This window comes from Caenorhabditis briggsae, assembly GCF_000004555.2.
Source record: "Caenorhabditis briggsae complete genome, chrI, whole genome shotgun sequence".
Lineage (NCBI taxonomy): Eukaryota > Metazoa > Nematoda > Chromadorea > Rhabditida > Rhabditidae > Caenorhabditis > Caenorhabditis briggsae.
The window spans coordinates 14014424-14033128 of NC_013489.2; the positions used below are offsets into that span (position 1 = coordinate 14014424).

Sequence of the window (18705 nt, forward strand, 5' to 3'; positions counted from 1 at the left end):
CAGAAAGTCTCTCATCGGTGAGATCCGGATTGTCCCCGGGTTTTATTGATTGATTCATATTGAGACACAGTGTAGTGTCAACGTAGTGCCTAATTGTAACAGTCTTAACCTTTTATACCCCATGGAAAAAGTGGGCGGAGCGTAAATGTGTGCAAAAAAACCTGTACTATTTATTAGTGCAACTTTTAAAGTACAATAAAAACAATAAAAATCAATAAAGTTATTTTATAATCTGGCCTTTTCCATCATTGGTTTTAAGTACTGAGTAACTGATGGAAGTACGTCTGTCTTGTTCAATGGAGACGATTTTGCCCATTTGAAGAGATTCTCATAGACATTTCCATCGCGACGACCGAGGACCTGCAAATTCGAGGGTTCATAACTTGGTTTCTAATTGACTTTTTAGAAAAATTCAAATTGGAATTTGTAGACCTTGAAAAGGGCTACAGAATCATATAAAACTTGTATAGGTTTAAGTTTTCGGGGTTATATAAAGGAGTTGTCACACGGGGTACTCTGAGGCTACCAGAAAAGAGTCGACAGGAACCAACGGCTCATCAGAACTNGAAGAACCCTCGATGTACCCTTTTTCGATGTACCCTTGGATCGTGGGCCGTCTTACAAGGCATAAAAATCTACAGTACTAAGTTCCCATTCCGTTTTCTATATTTCGAATTGGGCACATTATTCGGAGGGTACAATAATTCAAGGATACAATGGGGGTAAAGTACCCCTAGCATACTTGTAATCCGGGCCTTTCCCGGGCCGTCGCGGGCGCTGCCATAGTTTCTTTCAGAATCAAAACTTTTAGACCAACTAAATTGTATAGGATAGAGCTCGACGAGTACTACAAAATTATATTATGCGGAATATGTATTTTGTCTGCGAACAAAGTTACAGGACATAAAGTGACCTGCTTTTTTCACTCTTTTTCGCCTGTAACTTTGTTCGCAAACAAGATACAGTAGTTCTCCAAATAATATCATTTTGTAGTACTCGTTGAGCTCTATTATATTTGATTTAGTTGGTCTGAAAAAAAAAATGATTCTGAAAGAAACAATGGCAAGGGCCCGGATTACAAGTATATCTATTAGAGTATATTAGAGACTCGATTAACTACAGTATTCATATGAACCACATCTAAAGGTCCTACCACCAGCTTGATTAGTCCTAACTATGCCGAACGCCGAAGAAGCGCAATTCGAACTCTCCCGGGCAACTCTTTCACATGTGTATTTTTAATTTTTTCCTTTTTAACTCACTCTCAGCTGCTTTGTGATTCCACTATTAGTGATTTTTTCTCCTAGAGTTGTCGCTTGGACTTCAGGAATGTTGCGAAGAATTCCCTCCACATCGTCGTGCTGCTGTGCAGGGACGATATAAACCTCCCGGCGGTCTGCATATCCCATCCCCATCCCGACGCGCTCCAAATTTTCCATCATCGCCTCTTCACGTTGAGCGCGCCGGAGAGGAGGTATATAGGCGGGATCGATGTGTTCAATATTGTCGAATCCAATCGGGTGAACCATTGTGCAGCGAGAAAAATAGAGAGAACCTAAAAGTTATAAATGTTTTATGAACTAGATTCTTCGAGTATCCGGAAGCTAAAAATCAGTCTGGAGCCAAGAGTCTAAAAGCTCAAAATCCAGACAAGACTGGCTCAAAAATGAGCCAGAAAAGGAAAACTTCCAACAGGAAAAAAGCAATTAATGAGCGAGAAGGCTGAAGCTCGACAGACAGAAGGTGATGAGAAATATCTCCTTTGGGTATCCGAACTAGTCCCAATCAAACTAAAAATTCATCAAAGTACTTATTTGGAAAAAACTTCATCCTTTTGTGCTTTGTGAATCATCATCATTCATGACATTTGAAGAGTTTTTTTTAATGTCGGAAAAATAAAGATTAATGATGAAAATTTCGGATTTTGAGATGATTCAGAAAGTACACCTGAAAAGTGTACTCGACAGCCCTACTTCCTGACCGGGTAGCTAATTGTAAGGTAATTAAGAATATAAATTAGAGGTTTTCGGATATAATTAGGGTAATTAAAGTTCAGCAAGGATTAAAACGAATGTGGAGCAGTTTGGTGAGCAGCTAGTTAAACATTAAGCGTGTTTCATAAGTTCGTAACAGCGTAGTAAGGCTGTCGGAAACAGGGCCGCGACCGGCAGTGATTGAGGCCATCGGTATGTTATCGTGGACCAATCAGGCCGTTCTCTCGAAAATAAGCTCAGTCAGCCAAAAACTATCACTACCTATTTCAGAAGAACCAGAACTAAAAAAATTCCTCGGACCTAATTCGACAGTCTTGCTGCGCAGCTCAGACGTTAGTCATTTTTCCGAGTTCAACTTATCTGAGACAACTTCGTTACCGTATGTAATCGGTTTATTATGGGCTTCTGGATCTTGTAGCGATCCTCAACCGTCTTCTCGTTTCCTCAATATATAAGTTACTTTATTAATTTCTTCCAAAAGAGTTGATTTGTTCTTCTCTTGGTAAGATGTTAAGAGACAAACACAATTATATGTGTATGAATCATCCAAGGTTTTATTTATTTTTTAATTTCAAGTTATTTTTTTTTGAATATCACAGAAAGACGGTGTCTCAATATACATATAAGTGATATCACAGGAATTATTATTCGAAGAAAGGAAGGATTTTCTAGAATTACAAAAAAAGATAGGGAAATTTAGTTTTTTGGGAATTTTTGAAACATTTTCAGAAATTGGAAAAAGAAGAGAGAGAGAGAGAGAAAAAGAGAGAGAGAGAGAGAGAGAGAGAGAGAGAGAGAGAGAGAGAGAGAGAGAGAGAGAGAGAGCTTGGTAAGGTAGAATATTGAAAAATAAAGAATCGTGAGGTTGAAAATCGGAGTTTGGAGGAGCAGAGGAAACTTGAATGAAGAGTAGTTCCTGAAATTTTTTGAAATTTCAAAAAAAGGAAAGTTTGTAAAATTTTAACCAACCTCATTTTTTGAGATGCTCAGCAACAGCTGGTGAGAGCTCGCAGACCGCGACCGATGCTCTGAAACACATATTGGTTTCTGGGATGTTTCTAAATGTTTCAAAATATTCCAAATGGTTTTTGAAGATTTTTTAGACTTTTTTGAGAATATGTATTACGGATAGTGCTCTCCATGAATCTTTTTTACCTACCTGGATTATCCTCTGAAAAAGTGATGGTTGTGGATCGTCTCGGAACTGCTCCCCAATTCTTCTTGCCACTCGTGCATTCCAGAAAACACGGTTGGGATTGATATTTTGAATCGGAGGCAGAGTGAACATTCTTTCCGTGAAAACTGAAAAGATCAAAATTAGGCTAAAATTGAAGTAAAACACTAAATACCGTAAAACCTGTAATAGAAGGGCCCCTTAACTTTGAACTTTGAGCCCATTTATCTCTGTTCCTGTCAAAGATATCAAAAAGTGGTCAACTGATAAAATGTTTATCATGATATCAAGTACATTTTATCAGTTAACAGCGTTTTGATATCTTCTACAGGAAAAGAGATATATGAACTCAGTGTTAACAGTATGGGGGCCCTTCTATTACAGGTTTTACGGTATCTAATTCTATATCAGAAATTGATAGAAAATTAACCAAAAATTATGTGCTAAAATTGGAGTAAAACGGGAAAGGAGACTGAGCACCTGACTTGGAGCTCACCCACAGCACACATTTTAAATCCTTCGGGTATTCCACTTCGCTAAATTTTAAAATTATTTTATTTTTATTTTTGAAAATAAAATCATCAACAATGACTTAATAGTACAATTGAGAGAGTATATGTGCACTTATGTACTCTCTCAGGAGAAAAAATAGCTTTGAGCTCATGTAACATTTGCTAGGATAATTGAAATTTTGAACTTCTTATCAATCTGAAATTTGGACGGTATTTGGAACAACTTTATACCAAATTTGAAGGTTTTAGAGTAAAATTAGGAATTGTAGGTCGGATTTTTTGTAGTTTAGAAACATCAGAAATTCATAGAAAAAAGGTCCTAAGGTTTTTGAACCCATAGATTTCAAAAAATCCATTTTCAAACCTCCAATCTTCCAGGCCAGCTACATCTCTGAGATCTATGGAGTCGCTATTGGTGGATGTACGTATGAAGGGGAGAATATGGTGATGCTTCTCCAGTTGGCAAGATATCTTGTCAAATCGATTGAAATGATTCAAAATGGAAAATCAAGGGAATTGGGACCAATGGTGGCGTATCTAGCTGAAAAGGAATCAGAAATTGATCTAAATTTGGGACCAAATGAGTATCTGAAAGTGTTCGAATATGCAGCAAGGAATCAGACATGGAGAGCTACGGAAAAGTTCCAGAAGTTGAGGAATTCTGGGATGAGCAATGAGAAGGCGTGGAATCAAGCATCCGTTGAGTTGACTAGAGTGAGTTTGTCGGTTTTAGAAGATTCTAGAATTTATAATCTAGAGGTTTTCCAGGCCAGTCGCCTGCACACTCGTCTCTACATAATGTCCACTTTCATCAATCATGTAGGATCAATAGTAGATCAAAAAGTGAAGGGCGTATTGATTGATTTATTGAATGTACATGTAACATATGAAGTCATGGACATTGGAATATATGTCCAGGGATTACTGTCATCGAATCAAATGGACTTGATAAGGAATCAGTTGTATGTGTCTCTTGAGACAATCCGTCCCAACGCTGTCTCTCTCGTCGACTCATTCCAAATCAGTGATATGCAGTTGAGATCGGTAACTGGCTTCAAATTCAAAATTTTTGAATAATTCCGATTGGAAAAGATAAGAAATGAAAATGGCTACAAAATGATATAAAATATGACTAGGTCTTATGTTTTCGGATTTGAATGACGTCAATTCAAAATTAGTCGTAACTACTGATATTATTTCAAAAATCATTTTGAGACCTACATTTTGTTGTTTAGAACATCTGAAAACGTTGAATTTGAAGCAAGTTATATGCGCTTTTCTAGCAGCATGGGACGATTTTCAAACTAAGCATTGTATAATGGTTCAACGAAGTTTGGAAATTTTTAAATGTAAACAAATTTAATATCATTTTGTAGCTCGTTTCAAAACCTATATTTTGCAACAAATTTCGTTTAACAAAATCAAGTTTGAAGAAAGTTATGAGCTTCGATATCTTGCCATTCTTGTCGTATTTTTGTTATGAGCGTTTAAATAAGAAGTAACTTTAACAACGCCTAACTATAACCCCGGAATTTTGAAACTAAACATATTTTATATTATTTTGAAGCCTCTATTCAAGTTCTATATTTTTCTATTTAAATTTTTGCAAAACGTTGATTTGCAAGAAAGTTATGAGCATTAAAAAAATGTTTAGTATTTTCAGGCAGTCTCTCTCAGAGTACCCTATGTTAACGATCTTTGTATGGACCCCCGAAAATTCAAAACTAGACAAATGTTATACCATTTTGTAGCTATTTTCAAGTTCTACATTTTCATTTTTGAATTTTCCTAAAACATAAAGTTTGAGCCAAGTTATGCGTCTTTAAATTTCCAGGTCCTCGGTCGTCGCGATGGAAATGTCTATGAGAATCTCTTCAAATGGGCAAAATCGTCTCCATTGAACCAGACAGATGTACTTCCATCAGTTACTCAGTACCTGAAGCCAATGATGGACAAATCGAAATTGTAGTTTTTGAATTTTGAATTTTCTGTTTCTTTTGTCAACACAACAAATGTTGCCGATAAGAATTTGGCAACATTTTCCCAACTGATAAGAAATTTTCATGTGTTATAAGTTACAAGGACACAAATAAATATAGCACTTTTGCTAGAAAACCTCAATTCCTTTTTTTACCTAAAAATGTCTGAAAACCCGGATCTTACCAATGAGAGAGCTTCTGGAACATTCGACACAAACGCAATGGCTGCGGTCATTTATGGAAGTGAAAAGGTAATTAATTAGGACTTAATTAGGGTAATGACTTTTTTCCAGTTCGCCCAACGTCGTCGGGAAATTACAGAAGCCATTTCAAAGATCCCCGAATTTCAAGACTCCCACCCATTGGTTTTTATGAGTCGAGAGGAGAAAATAAGCGAGGCATGCCGGAAATTAGCGGTCCTGAGCAATTATTGGAATTCCCTAATTGATACAAGCGATGAGGAAGAGGCGCTTCATTTGTATAGGTTGGTTTAAGAGAGAAGAATGTTCTGGAATCTCTTGATTTAATTTATTTCCAGAGAAGTTCTTGGTCTGGAGGGACACCCATTGGCTCTACACGAGACCATGTTTATACCAAGTCTGATTGCTCAGGCTAGCGATGAGCAACAGGAAAAATGGTTGGGAAGAGCTCAACGGAGAGAGATCATTGGGTGCTATGCGCAGACGGAAATGGGGCATGGTACGGGAATCTAGGTTTAAATAGAGAATCAGTTGATATAAAAAGGAAATGACAATTAATAAAATGTAGAACTTGAGATTTTACTTATTTTGTTAGTTGACAAAACTTTCTAGCTACGCTAGTTTTTGAGATATAGTTAATCTGTTATGCGTATCTTCTAGGCACCAACCTTCGAGCACTGGAAACCACAGCTACATTTGACATTTCTACCCGAGAATTCATCCTGAATTCTCCAACAATAACTTCTCTGAAATGGTGGCCTGGAGCACTTGGAAAAAGTGCAAATTGGTCAATTGTGATTGCTAATCTTATTATCAAAGAACACAACTATGGTCCACATCCCTTTATGGTCCAATTGAGAGATGAGAAATCACATGAACCTCTTCCAGGGATTACTGTAGGAGATATTGGACCAAAAATGGCTTTTAATGGAGCTGATAATGGATTTCTTGGATTCAAAAACTACCGTATTCCAAGAGAGAATATGCTAATGAGGCATAGTAAAGTGACATCAGATGGGAGTTATATCAAACCACCGCATGCTAAAATTGGGTACTCGAGTATGGTTAAAGTGAGAAGTCGAATGGCTATGGATCAGGGACTGTTCTTGGCGTCTGCATTGGTGATAGCAGTGAGATATTCGGCAGTGAGGAGACAAGGGTACTTGGAGGATAAGTGAGTGGTAATGAAAGTTCTTGACATTTTATATAATTCTTTAGTTGAAAGTGTCTTTCTAGGTGGCAGCGTTGGTGAGATATAGAAGCTCGAAATTTTTGGTTCCAAAAGTTAGCTACGCGGTATCTCGCGAACCCTGCTAGATATAAATTTGGTCCTAAAGCTCTACCACCTATCGCAATCCTACAAACCTCCAGAAGCCGTGAAGTGAAAGTGCTGGATTACCAAACCCAACAACACCGTCTATTCCCATCAATCGCTCGCGCCTACGCCTTCATCTTCTGTGGATTTGAAACAATTCGATTATATGATCAATTATTGATTGATGTTCAAAATGGGAATACATCTGGAATGGCTGATCTACATGCATTGACTTCTGGATTGAAATCAGTGGTCACTTATCAGACTGGAGAGGGCATTGAACAGGCGAGAATGGCATGTGGAGGGCATGGTTATTCTATGGTTAGTTTGATGACGTGGAACGGGGAATGTAATTTGAAATACATATCAAAATGTGCGAAATTTTCCGCTGACTACGGGGGGGGGGTGGAACTTTGGTGTGAAACTTATATCATTTGAAAGCTGAGGATGAGACATTTGCAAATCTGTATTCAGATTTTGCTGAGGAGCTACCAGTTTCGAGAAAATCAAGTTTCAAATTTGGCTCAAATTTGACTCTTAAGGGCGCCGCGCCTCCCCTCTTTCATATATAGATTGGGGGAAGGGAAACAAACAGCGAGCAGTGGTGTAGTGGCGAGGAGGGATGTACAGTAGGCTAATTTTCCGCTGAGTTGAATTATATAAAAATCTAAACTCTAGCTTGAATACTATACTCTTATGTCGGAAGGTACCTCCGTTGGTCTACCTTATTTTTACAATGTTTTTTGGCCCCAAAATCAATATCCTGATGTTTTCAAACCATCAGCTTCTAAAAATCTAACTTTCAGGCCAGCTACATTTCTGAATACTACGGTGTAGCAATCGCCGGATGTACGTATGAAGGGGAGAATATGGTGATGCTTCTCCAGTTGGCAAGATATCTTGTCAAATCGATTGAAATGATTCAAAATGGAAAATCAAGGGAATTGGGACCAATGGTGGCGTATCTAGCTGAAAAGGAATCAGAAATTGATCTAAATTTGGGACCAAATGAGTATCTGAAAGTGTTCGAATATGCAGCAAGGAATCAGACATGGAGAGCTACGGAAAAGTTCCAGAAGTTGAGGAATTCTGGGATGAGCAATGAGAAGGCGTGGAATCAAGCATCCGTGGAATTGACTAGGGTGAGTTTCTTCTGTTGTTCACCGCATTTCCTAGAAGAATTGTCCCATTTAGGTGCCAATCACAGAAAGTTCTTGATTTTCAAATTTTTTATCTTTTCCCTGATAAGAACACCATTTGGACAAATACGTGCGCTTTTCAGAAATACACCTGGATCATAAAAAAAAATAAAAGCAAATGACTAATAATACATTTCCAGGCCAGTCGCCTGCACACTCGTCTCTACATAATGTCCACTTTCATCAATCATGTAGGATCAATAGTAGATCAAAAAGTGAAGGGCGTATTGATTGATTTATTGAATGTACATGTAACATATGAAGTCATGGACATTGGAATATATGTCCAGGGATTACTGTCATCGAATCAAATGGACTTGATAAGGAATCAGTTGTATGTGTCTCTTGAGACAATCCGTCCCAACGCTGTCTCTCTTGTCGACTCATTCCAAATCAGTGATATGCAGTTGAGATCGGTTAGTGATTTGTGGGAAAGTGTAGCTGGATGAAAAGCTAATATTTCTAAATGGGTTGAACGGGAAAAGATAAAAAATGAAAAGGGCTACAAAATGATATAAAACACAACTAGTTTTTATGTTTTCGTTATTAAATGGTGGTTGTTCAAAATCGGTCATGCCTACTAGTACCATCGTCAGGTATCCCACCTGTTTGATGGCACCTCTATTAAATCCCAAATTTTCGAAGCTAGAGAAATTTTTTACAATTTTGAAGCCCCATTCAAATCCTACATTTTCCACAAAATGCCACTTAAAAATGCTCTTAAAGACCTATATTATGGGCCCTCAAACATACAAGAGCTTGGTAGCCATGTTTCGCATGGTGCCTTCGGGACCCCTCAAATGCGAAAACATGGCAATAATATCAATGTGTAGCTCGTTTCAAAACCTACATATTGAAACAATTTTTATCTAGAAATGTTAGTTTTGAAGGAAGTTATAAGCGTTTGAACAAGATATATCTTAAAGGGGGACATGAAAAAAAATAATGTTCTCGAAATTTCGTTTAAATATGCCTCTCGAGGAGTTGAACTCGTGAAGGCGATGATTGAGGGTGCGGCGCCGCTACCGACTGAGCCACGCGGGCAAAGAGAAAGCGAACGCCCGATTGCATACATAAAGGCGAGGGCGACAGCTGTACGCAGAGTGACATTAAGCGTTGTACACCGTCACGGTAGAATGCATACTCTGGCCCCAAAAATCCCCCGTAAAATCTCCTGTCCCCACCTTTAAAGGACGTCTAAATTCACAGTCGTTACCTTGAAGATTAGACAAATTTAATATGATTTTGTAGCTCTTTTAGAGTCCTATCCTTTCCAATTTGAATTTTTCTAAAAAGTCAATTAGAAACCAAAACACGAGCCCTTGAATTTGCAGGTCCTCGGTCGTCGAGATGGAAATGTCTATGAGAATCTCTTCAAATGGGCAAAATCGTCTCCATTGAACAAGACAGACGTACTTCCATCAGTTACTCAGTACTTAAAACCAATGATGGACAAATCGAAGCTCTAGAAAACTATATATGTTTTGTTTAAGTTATAAAACTGTACACATTTTTTTGTTTCCCTCTTCATATCAGTTCTTCTATCTGTCTATACTATAGTCTTATCAGTAGACCAACTGTGTTTGGTTAAAAGCTGTATAACGCTCATTTAGACCATTTCTGTTTGTCTGTTTTCAAAAAATGACTGCTTTAAACAAGTCAATTGAACCTGGAGACAATCCGGATCTCACCGAGGAGAGAGCTTCTGGAACATTTGATACAAATGCAATGGCTGCGGTGATTTATGGAAGTGACAAGGTAATTAAGGACTTAATTAGTGTAATTAGTTTCCCAATTTTAAAATGACCTTGTTTCAGTTCGCCCAACGCCGTCGAGAAATCTCTGAAGCAATTTCGAAAATCCCTGAACTCGCTGATTCGGCACCTCTCCCTTTCCTAGATCGTTTTGGGAAAGTAACAGAAGGATCTAGAAAGCTATCAGTGATTCTGGAGAATATTGATAAGCTGATTGATCCGAGTAGCTATGAAGAAGGTCTTCATCTTTATACGTGAGCTCTCCTTCCCTTTCCAGGCTCCAAATAATAGATTTCCAGAGAGGTTATGGGTATGGAAGGGCATCCATTGGCACTTCACGAAGTCATGTTCATTCCAGCACTTATTGCTCAGGCTAGCGATGAGCAACAGGTGAAATGGTTGGGAAGAGCTAGACGGAGAGAGATTATAGGGTGCTATGCGCAGACGGAAATGGGACATGGTGAGGAAATCTAATCATATCTAGAGAACCAGTTGAGATAGAAGAGAAATGTCAACTAGTAAAATACAGCGCTCAAAATTTTATACATTTTGTTAGTTTTAAATTTTTTGATAGCTAGTACCATTAGGATAGTATAGTGGTTGAAACCTGGATGTGCCTCAACTGATTTCAAAGTGATTTATCTCAAAAACTAAAACAGCAAGCTAAAAGTTATCAAGTTACATTTTGTTTCTCTTAAAATTTCCTATGTTTTTGTAGTTTACACTTTTTTTCTAGCTTTACTATTTTTCGAGATACAAGAGTTCAAAGTTTGGGATCCCAAGAAGCTAGAGAAGCTAGATCGTCTATTTGTCTGCGCGCTCTCACTCTCTCGTAACCATTTCCTCCTTTCTTATAACTGCTTTCCACCGCTCCTTTTATCATTGCGTCTCCATAGCGCAGTGGATGCGTTTTTGCATTCGGATCTGGCCGTCAAGGGTTCGGCCCCCACGTGGGTTTTTTTCTCTTTTTAGGTCTTTTTGAATCATCGTAAGTAGGTTTTTATGTAATACAGAGTAATTTGAGATGATGTACGACATTTTCAGAGCACTTTCATTAAAACATTTATAGGATCAAACCTCCGAGCCCTGGAAACCACAGCTACATACTCCCCAGAAACCCAAGAATTCATTCTACATTCTCCAACAATAACTTCCTTGAAATGGTGGCCTGGAGCACTTGGAAAAAGTGCAAATTGGGCAGTTGTGGTGGCCAATCTAACCATTCGTGATAAGAACTATGGACCACATCCATTCATGGTCCAGTTGAGAGATGAAGACTCTCATGAACCACTTCCAGGGATTACTGTAGGAGATATCGGCTCCAAAATGGCGTTTAATGGAGGAGACAATGGGTTTTTGGGATTCAGAAACTACCGTATTCCACGTGAATATCTTCTGAATCGCCATGCAAAAGTGGAGGCAGACGGGAGATATGTGAAACCACCACATGCAAAGATCAATCATTCAGCAATGATTCGGGTTAGGAGTCACATGGCGACAGGGCAGGGAGCACTGTTGGCTCATGCATTGGTGATAGCAGTGAGATATTCGGCAGTGAGGAGACAAGGGTACTTGGAGGACAAGTGAGTGGAAATGGTTTTTTAATTGGAATTAATTTCTATAGGTAGCAGGGTTTGCTTACTGAACTACTTGGTATCTCGTAAACCCTGCTATCTAGAAATTCACTTCCAGTTCTCAAAATGTATTCAAAGCTTAATTGGACCAAACTAAACACTTTCTACCTTCCTCAAACCTCCAGAAGCCGTGAAGTGAAAGTGCTGGATTACCAAACCCAACAACACCGTCTATTCCCATCAATCGCTCGCGCCTACGCCTTCATCTTCTGTGGATTTGAAACAATTCGATTATATGATCAATTATTGATTGATGTTCAAAATGGGAATACATCTGGAATGGCTGATCTACATGCATTGACTTCTGGATTGAAATCAGTGGTCACTTATCAGACTGGAGAGGGCATTGAACAGGCGAGAATGGCATGTGGAGGGCATGGTTATTCTATGGTTAGTTTGATGACGTGGAACGGGGAATGTAATTTGAAATACATATCAAAATGTGCGAAATTTTCCGCTGAGTTGAATTATATAAAAATCTAAACTCTATCTTGAATACGAAGCAAGATATACTCTTATGTCGGAAGGTACCTCCGTTGGTCTACCTTATTTTTACAATGTTTTTTGGCCCCAAAATCAATATCCTGATGTTTTCAAACCATTAGCTTCTAAAAATCTAACTTTCAGGCCAGCTACATCTCTGAGATCTATGGAGTCGCAATCGCCGGATGTACGTATGAAGGGGAGAATATGGTGATGCTTCTCCAGTTGGCAAGATATCTTGTCAAATCGATTGAAATGATTCAAAATGGAAAATCAAGGGAATTGGGACCAATGGTGGCGTATCTAGCTGAAAAGGAATCAGAAATTGATCTAAATTTGAGACCAAATGAGTATCTGAAAGTGTTCGAATATGCAGCAAGGAATCAGACATGGAGAGCTACGGAAAAGTATCAAAAATTGATTGAAAAGGGAGAATCCAAAGATGTAGCCTGGAATAATTGTGCTGTAGAGATGACTAGGGTGAGTTTGAGGAGTCTGGAAAGTTCTAGAAGCTATAATCTAACATATTTTAGGCCAGTCGCCTGCACACTCGTCTCTACATAATGTCCACTTTCATCAATCATGTAGGATCAATAGTAGATCAAAAAGTGAAGGGCGTATTGATTGATTTATTGAATGTACATGTAACATATGAAGTCATGGACATTGGAATATATGTCCAGGGATTACTGTCATCGAATCAAATGGACTTGATAAGGAATCAGTTGTATGTGTCTCTTGAGACAATCCGTCCCAACGCTGTCTCTCTCGTCGACTCATTCCAAATCAGTGATATGCAGTTGAGATCGGTAACTGGCTTCAAATTCAAAATTTTTGAATAATTCCGATTGGAAAAGATAATAAATGAAAATGGCTACAAAATGATATAAAATATGACTAGGTCTTATGTTTTCGGTTTCGGATGGCGGCAATTTGAACCTAGTCATAACTATCGCACCATTGCTAGGCATCTGAATTACGGCAATTTGAAATTACTCAATTTTTTAGCATCAGAAAAGCAATCAATCTAGCCGTATGTTATATGGCCTTGTAGCTCTTTTTATGATCTACACATTTCTAAAAAAACATTTACGAAAAAGATCAATTTTCAGAAAAAGTTATAAGCAGTTAAAAAATGTTGAACTTTTTCCAGCAGTCTCGAGTACCCCGTTTATTCAAAACTGGGCAATTTTTATATATCTTTTCAAAGCTCTTTCCAAGTTCTACATTTTCCTTTTTGAATTTTCCTAAAACATAAAGTTTGAGCCAAGTTATGCGTCTTTAAATTTCCAGGTCCTCGGTCGTCGCGATGGAAATGTCTATGAGAATCTCTTCAAATGGGCAAAATCGTCTCCATTGAACAAGACAGATGTACTTCCATCAGTTACTCAGTACTTAAAGCCAATGATGGACAAATCGAAATTGTAGAAAACCATATACATTTTTTGCTTAAAGGTGGGGGGGACATGAAAAAAATAATGTTCTCGAAATTTCGTTCAAAAGATGCCCCTCGAGGAGTTGAACTTGTGAAGGCGATGATTGAGGGTGCGGCGCCGCTACCGACTGAGCCACGCGGGCGAAGAGAAAGCGCACGCCCGATTGCATACATAAAGGCGAGGACGACAGCTGTACGGAGAGTGACATTAAGCGTTGTACACCGTCACGGTAGAATGCATACTCTAGCTACAAAAAAACTACGAAAAATCTCCTGTCCCCCCACCTTTAAGTTATAAAACTGTACACATTTCTATTCTCTCTTTGAATCGCAAAAAAAAAAAATAAATAAGAAAAAATTTTTTGAGCTATGGCCCAAAACTTCAGGCTCGAATCCTTGTTTGTACAAAACTATGGCCTAAAATACGATGTTTTATGAAAGCCCCAATTTCCCTCTTCTTGTAGTTTGTACTTGTTGTTGAGATGTTAAAAAATTCATTCAAATCGTTCATTTTCAGACGCTTTTTCTAGAAATTTCTAGAAAACAATTCCAGAAAAAAAAAGAACAATTTGAGAGTTCACTCAATTGTCGTCCTCGAAAAATGTGAAATCGATGAGGAAGACCGACGAGATGAGCAATAATTTTAGAATGGGTGGCAAGTCAACCGGAACTGCAAAAAATCGATAATTGATTTTTTCGGAAAACATTTTGATGATCCTAAAAAAACCATATCACTAAAGTTGTGATACTAAAAAACTTTAAAATTGCAAAAAATAATTTTTCAAAAAAAAAAATATTTTTCGAAAATTTTAAAAATTTCTTACAATGAACCAAATAAGTGTCCGCATCGGTTAAGTGCTCCTGAAGGAACCCAGGATACAGACGAACAATTTCTCCAATTTTGACTCCGGTATACGTGCAAACTGGGAAAATTTTAGTTCCACCACAACTGGCACAGCATGGAGACATGATGAGCAACGGTTGGTTGCATCCGGCGCCGAGGAGGTTGAACTTAAAGTATAGAGATTACAAACTACAAACTACAAACATTTTGACAAGTTTTAAGCCAAAAACGAGTGTTCTACGATGATTTTGAGCAAAGTTATGAGAGAAAATGATTTTTACTGAGGCTTAGGCTTTTTTTGTAGTTTGTAGTCTAAATCTTGAAAATCTCATAACTCGGCTCAAAATCGTCGTAGAACGCTCATTTGTGGCTCAAAATTTGTCAAATTGTTTGTAGTTCCTATTAGAGAAGAGTGAGAAATTCCAAAATTTTGAATTTCCCGCCAAACCAGTTTTCAAAAAAAAAAAAAGAAACTAACATGTCCGTCACAACACTCTCGTTTCATCAGTCCAATTTGTTGTCCCTGAAATTGCGTTCCCAAGTAGTCCGTACACGAGAAGCATGGGTTATCTCTGAAAAACTAGATTTTAATGACCCCAAGTCCATAACAACGCTTCAAAAAAGTAAAAAAAACTAAAACTTCCAGGGGGGTTCGAACCCCAAAGTGTCCGCTTCAAAACGCACGCATCACCGCCTACACCACAGCGCGCACAAAGAAGGTAGAAGGTGGAGTGCGTATAAGAAGGTGGAGGGTGGTGGCGGCTGGCGGCGCCCAACGAGTCGCCAAAAAATCGATAAAGGAACTTTTTTTTCTCAAGAAATTCCCAATTTTCTTAAAATTTCAAATTCCCACCTATAACATCTCATAAGCTCCGCGCCAAAAACATCTCGAATATCCATACTGAAATTTCTTCCCGATCCACAACACTCGCGGGAGATAAAATTCGATCTTTCATTGCAAAACAGCATCGGACGAAGATACATATCATGGACGACGTATCGATTTGGCGTCTCGATGCCAGTGAAAATTTCCAATGGTTCTGTACACTGAACAACCATCAGACAGTTGGTCAGTGCAATCGCATCGAGTACGGTGTGAGGGACCAGGCTTACGAAGCCCTGGAATTTATATTTTTGAAGTATTCGAATCAAATGAAAAAATACAAAGAAATTGACAAATTTCGGTCTAAAAACGGGCTTTCTACGACGATTTTGACCCAAGTTATTGGAGTTTTAAGATTTGGACTACAAACTACAAAAATCCTAAGCCTCAGTAAAACTGAATTTTTTCTTTTAGTGTAGTTTGTAGCTTTTGTTGTTTGAACCTTCAAATTCCGTGAGAAAAAAATGAAAAAAAACTTTTACCGAGGCTTAGGATTTTGTAGTTTGTAGTTAAAATCTCAAAACTCGCATAACTCGGCTCAAAATTATCGTAGAAAGCTCGTTTTGGCTCAAAACTTCTCAAATTTTTTGTAGTTTGTAGTTTCTCACCGTCATCACAATTGGCATTGCTGCCACTTGATTTGGCACACAAATTGGCTCGGCACGAGCCACCGGCATCGGTCCGCCACGTCTCATTCGTCCGGCTCTGGCGCGGACCACCAACTTTTTCTGAGAATTTTCATTTTCAGAATTCTCAGAAGACGTCACGTCGTCGGATTCAGCTGATATCAACGATTTGAGTGGTTGTTGTCCCGGTTGAATGTTCATTTTTTTTTGAACAATTTCAAAAAATTTTCAAATTAAAGTTTTTTCAGAAATTTCAAAGTTTCCACATTGCTCTGACGACAATCTCAAAAAGAGTCAAATTTTGAAGAAAAAATCGATAATCGATTTTCGCAAAAAACTTTAATTCCACCATTTTCTTGTGAAACTTTTTTGTCTGGCCGAATGAAACGAACATGATGCTTTTTATCGATTTTCTCTTTATCCTCAACACGTTCACCATGATTACGGTAGGGGAGACTACAAAGACTACAAACTTCAAAAAATTTGACACATTTTGAGCTAAAAATGAGGTTTCTACGCTGATTTTGAGCCTAGTTATAAGATAAAATGATTTTTACTGAGGCTTAGGATTTTTTGTAGTTTGTAGTCAACATTTTTAAAACCTCATAACTTGGCTCAAAATGATCGTAGAAACTTTATTTTAGGCTCAAAATGTTTCAAACAATTTGCATGATTTTGTAGACTTTAAACTAGAACGTGTTTATTATTTACTGAGGCCTACAATTTCTTGTAGTTTATAGTCTAAGCCTCAGCAAAAAAAAAGAAATCCAATAAGACTACAAACTACAAAACAGATTTTGGTTTAAAAAAAAGAGCTTTCTACGATGATTTTGAGCCAAGTAAGAGGGTTTTTAAAACGTTGACTACAAACTACAAAAATCCTAAGCCTCAGTAAAAATCATTTTCTCTCATAACTAGGCTCAAAATCATCGTAGAACACTCGTTTTTGGCTTAAAATTTGTCAAATTTTTTAAGAATGTTTTTTTATGCTACAAACTACAAACTACAGTAATTTTTTCAGGGTACAATATTCATCATAAGTTTCTGCACAAATCCAATCAAGAAAAAGAACGAAAAATGTAATGTGAGATCGCTGACCAATTCGATGAGAGCGGTGAGGATTTGTTTTTGGGAATTTCAATTTTTAGAAAATTTGAATTATGTAGTTTGTAGTATTTGTAGGCTCCCGAATCAGAAGCCATCCCTAGTAGCACACGAACGGCACTGGAGGAGAAAAAGAAAAAAGAAGAATCGAAAAAAACGAAAAAATCGAAAAAGAAAATGAATAAAAAATCGATGGAGGCGTCTCAGAAAGTTTCGAAAAAATCCAAAAAAAGTAAAAAATCCAAGAAGCAGAAGAAATTGGAAAAGAAAAAGGAACAAGAAATGAAAAAGATTCCACAGGCATTTGTTGAAGAAGATGGAGATGTAAAGTCTACACAGAGATCGGCGGTAATTCGAATTTTCTGATTTTTTGAATTTTTTAAAATTTTGAAAATGTGAAAAAAATTTTTTTTTTGGAAATTTTTTGCTCGGCAAGCCCCCTGGCGCCACCACCCACCCCTTTCTTATTTGCCCTCCGCACCATCTCCTCCGTTTGCAGGCCGTGGTGTAGGCGGCAGCGCGTTGGTTTTAGAGCGGACACTCTTTGGTTCGAATCCCCCCAAGAAACTTTTTGTTTTTGCTTGTTTTTAAGAGGTTTGCTATGGACTCGGGACCATTTGGCAGATAAATTTTTACAACTTTTCAATTTTCTATGTTATTTTTTACAGAAATCCGAGCCAAAAGGCGCTGCTCTCCCCTCTTCACAAGGCCCTCAACAAGCCAAGAGTCTACAGTAAGCCAAAAAAAAAAAACAAAACTACAGTAATCCAATTTTTGAAAATTGTAGAGCAAAAATTCCGAAAAGTGCGAAAAGTTGTCCAGTTGGACCAATGGCAACTCCAAAGCCTTCAGTATCCCCGGTGCCACATACACCTGCGGTTGATAGTAAGACTACAAAAACTACAAACTACAAAATATGAGATTAGATGTGTCTTTTTTGTGTCCAAAACTGAGCAATTTGGAGAAAAAAATAATTTAAAAAATTTCAAAAAAATTCTTTTTTGAATTTTTGAATTTTAAATTATCTAAAATTATCTAATTGTAGTTTGTAGTTTTTGTAGTACCCAAAATTTTTTATTCAGCTCAGTCACCGAGATCCGTTCCAATGCCCAATTCATCCGAATCCAAAGGACTCAAATCTATGCCAGCCTTCTGATTATTATTTCAATAAATTTTTTATTAAATGTTGATTTTTTATTTGATTTTGTTAAATTTTCCAAATCAGATCGTCTTGAACTTCAAAATGAGTATAAACAAGGCATATTTTTTGAAAAAAGGATTTTCATGGAGTTTTTTTTGATTTTCAGCTTTTTTTTGAATTTCAGACTGTTCCAATTTTTTCAAAATCTCAATTTTTGAATTCAGCTCGTTTTGAGCTTCAAAATGATCTCAAACACGACTAGGCTCCGCCAACTTTTGTTTTTCTGGTGCGTCGCGGTCGTGCGTCGCGTGTCTCGCGGGGAAATTTCAAAATGGGCGGAGCATAGTCATGTTGGGGCTCATTTTGAAGCTAGTAATCTCAGAATGTGTTTAAAACAGTTTTTAGGGAGAAATAATCAAAATTCAGGG

General features: G+C 37.7%; 6 protein-coding genes across 6 annotated transcripts in view; 4 read left to right on the forward strand and 2 right to left on the reverse strand.

Annotated features, from left to right (window-relative positions):
* Nucleotides 1-5649, forward strand: part of CBG07944 — a gene marked incomplete at both ends in the record, with an annotated part of 9267 nt that extends 3618 nt beyond the window's left edge. The window contains 6 exons of the mRNA XM_002646032.1: nt 4059-4394; nt 4449-4724; nt 4942-5011; nt 5057-5148; nt 5344-5427; nt 5515-5649. Coding sequence (XP_002646078.1) covers nt 4059-4394; nt 4449-4724; nt 4942-5011; nt 5057-5148; nt 5344-5427; nt 5515-5649 — 993 coding nt within the window. The remainder of the gene's footprint in view (nt 1-4058; nt 4395-4448; nt 4725-4941; nt 5012-5056; nt 5149-5343; nt 5428-5514) is intronic.
* Nucleotides 226-3282, reverse strand: CBG07945 (the record flags this gene model as incomplete). The annotated part of the gene is made up of 3 exons (XM_045241501.1): nt 226-360; nt 1263-1555; nt 3150-3282. The coding sequence occupies 3 exons, from the start codon at nt 3280-3282 to the stop codon at nt 226-228; spliced, it is 561 nt and encodes a 186-aa protein (XP_045093614.1).
* A 171-nt stretch (nt 5650-5820) lies between the features above and the next one.
* On the forward strand, nt 5821-9842 carry CBG07946 (the record flags this gene model as incomplete). Its single annotated transcript, XM_002646034.1, has 8 exons — nt 5821-5910; nt 5953-6143; nt 6198-6358; nt 6520-7033; nt 7231-7495; nt 7981-8316; nt 8514-8789; nt 9708-9842. 8 exons carry the CDS (start codon nt 5821-5823, stop codon nt 9840-9842), a joined length of 1968 nt encoding a protein of 655 aa, XP_002646080.1.
* Nucleotides 9843-10014: 172 nt separating this feature from the next.
* Nucleotides 10015-13672, forward strand: CBG07947 (the record flags this gene model as incomplete). Its single annotated transcript, XM_045241502.1, has 8 exons — nt 10015-10131; nt 10191-10381; nt 10427-10587; nt 11197-11710; nt 11887-12205; nt 12389-12724; nt 12778-13053; nt 13538-13672. The coding sequence occupies 8 exons, from the start codon at nt 10015-10017 to the stop codon at nt 13670-13672; spliced, it is 2049 nt and encodes a 682-aa protein (XP_045093615.1).
* Nucleotides 13673-14260: 588 nt separating this feature from the next.
* Cbr-scrm-6 lies at nt 14261-16233 on the reverse strand (the record flags this gene model as incomplete). The annotated part of the gene is made up of 5 exons (XM_002646036.1): nt 14261-14349; nt 14504-14690; nt 15002-15095; nt 15377-15642; nt 16015-16233. The coding sequence occupies 5 exons, from the start codon at nt 16231-16233 to the stop codon at nt 14261-14263; spliced, it is 855 nt and encodes a 284-aa protein (XP_002646082.1).
* Nucleotides 16234-16424: 191 nt separating this feature from the next.
* On the forward strand, nt 16425-18292 carry CBG26559 (the record flags this gene model as incomplete). Its single annotated transcript, XM_045241503.1, has 5 exons — nt 16425-16478; nt 17054-17146; nt 17805-17869; nt 17924-18021; nt 18219-18292. 5 exons carry the CDS (start codon nt 16425-16427, stop codon nt 18290-18292), a joined length of 384 nt encoding a protein of 127 aa, XP_045098740.1.
* Nucleotides 18293-18705: the final 413 nt, after the last annotated feature.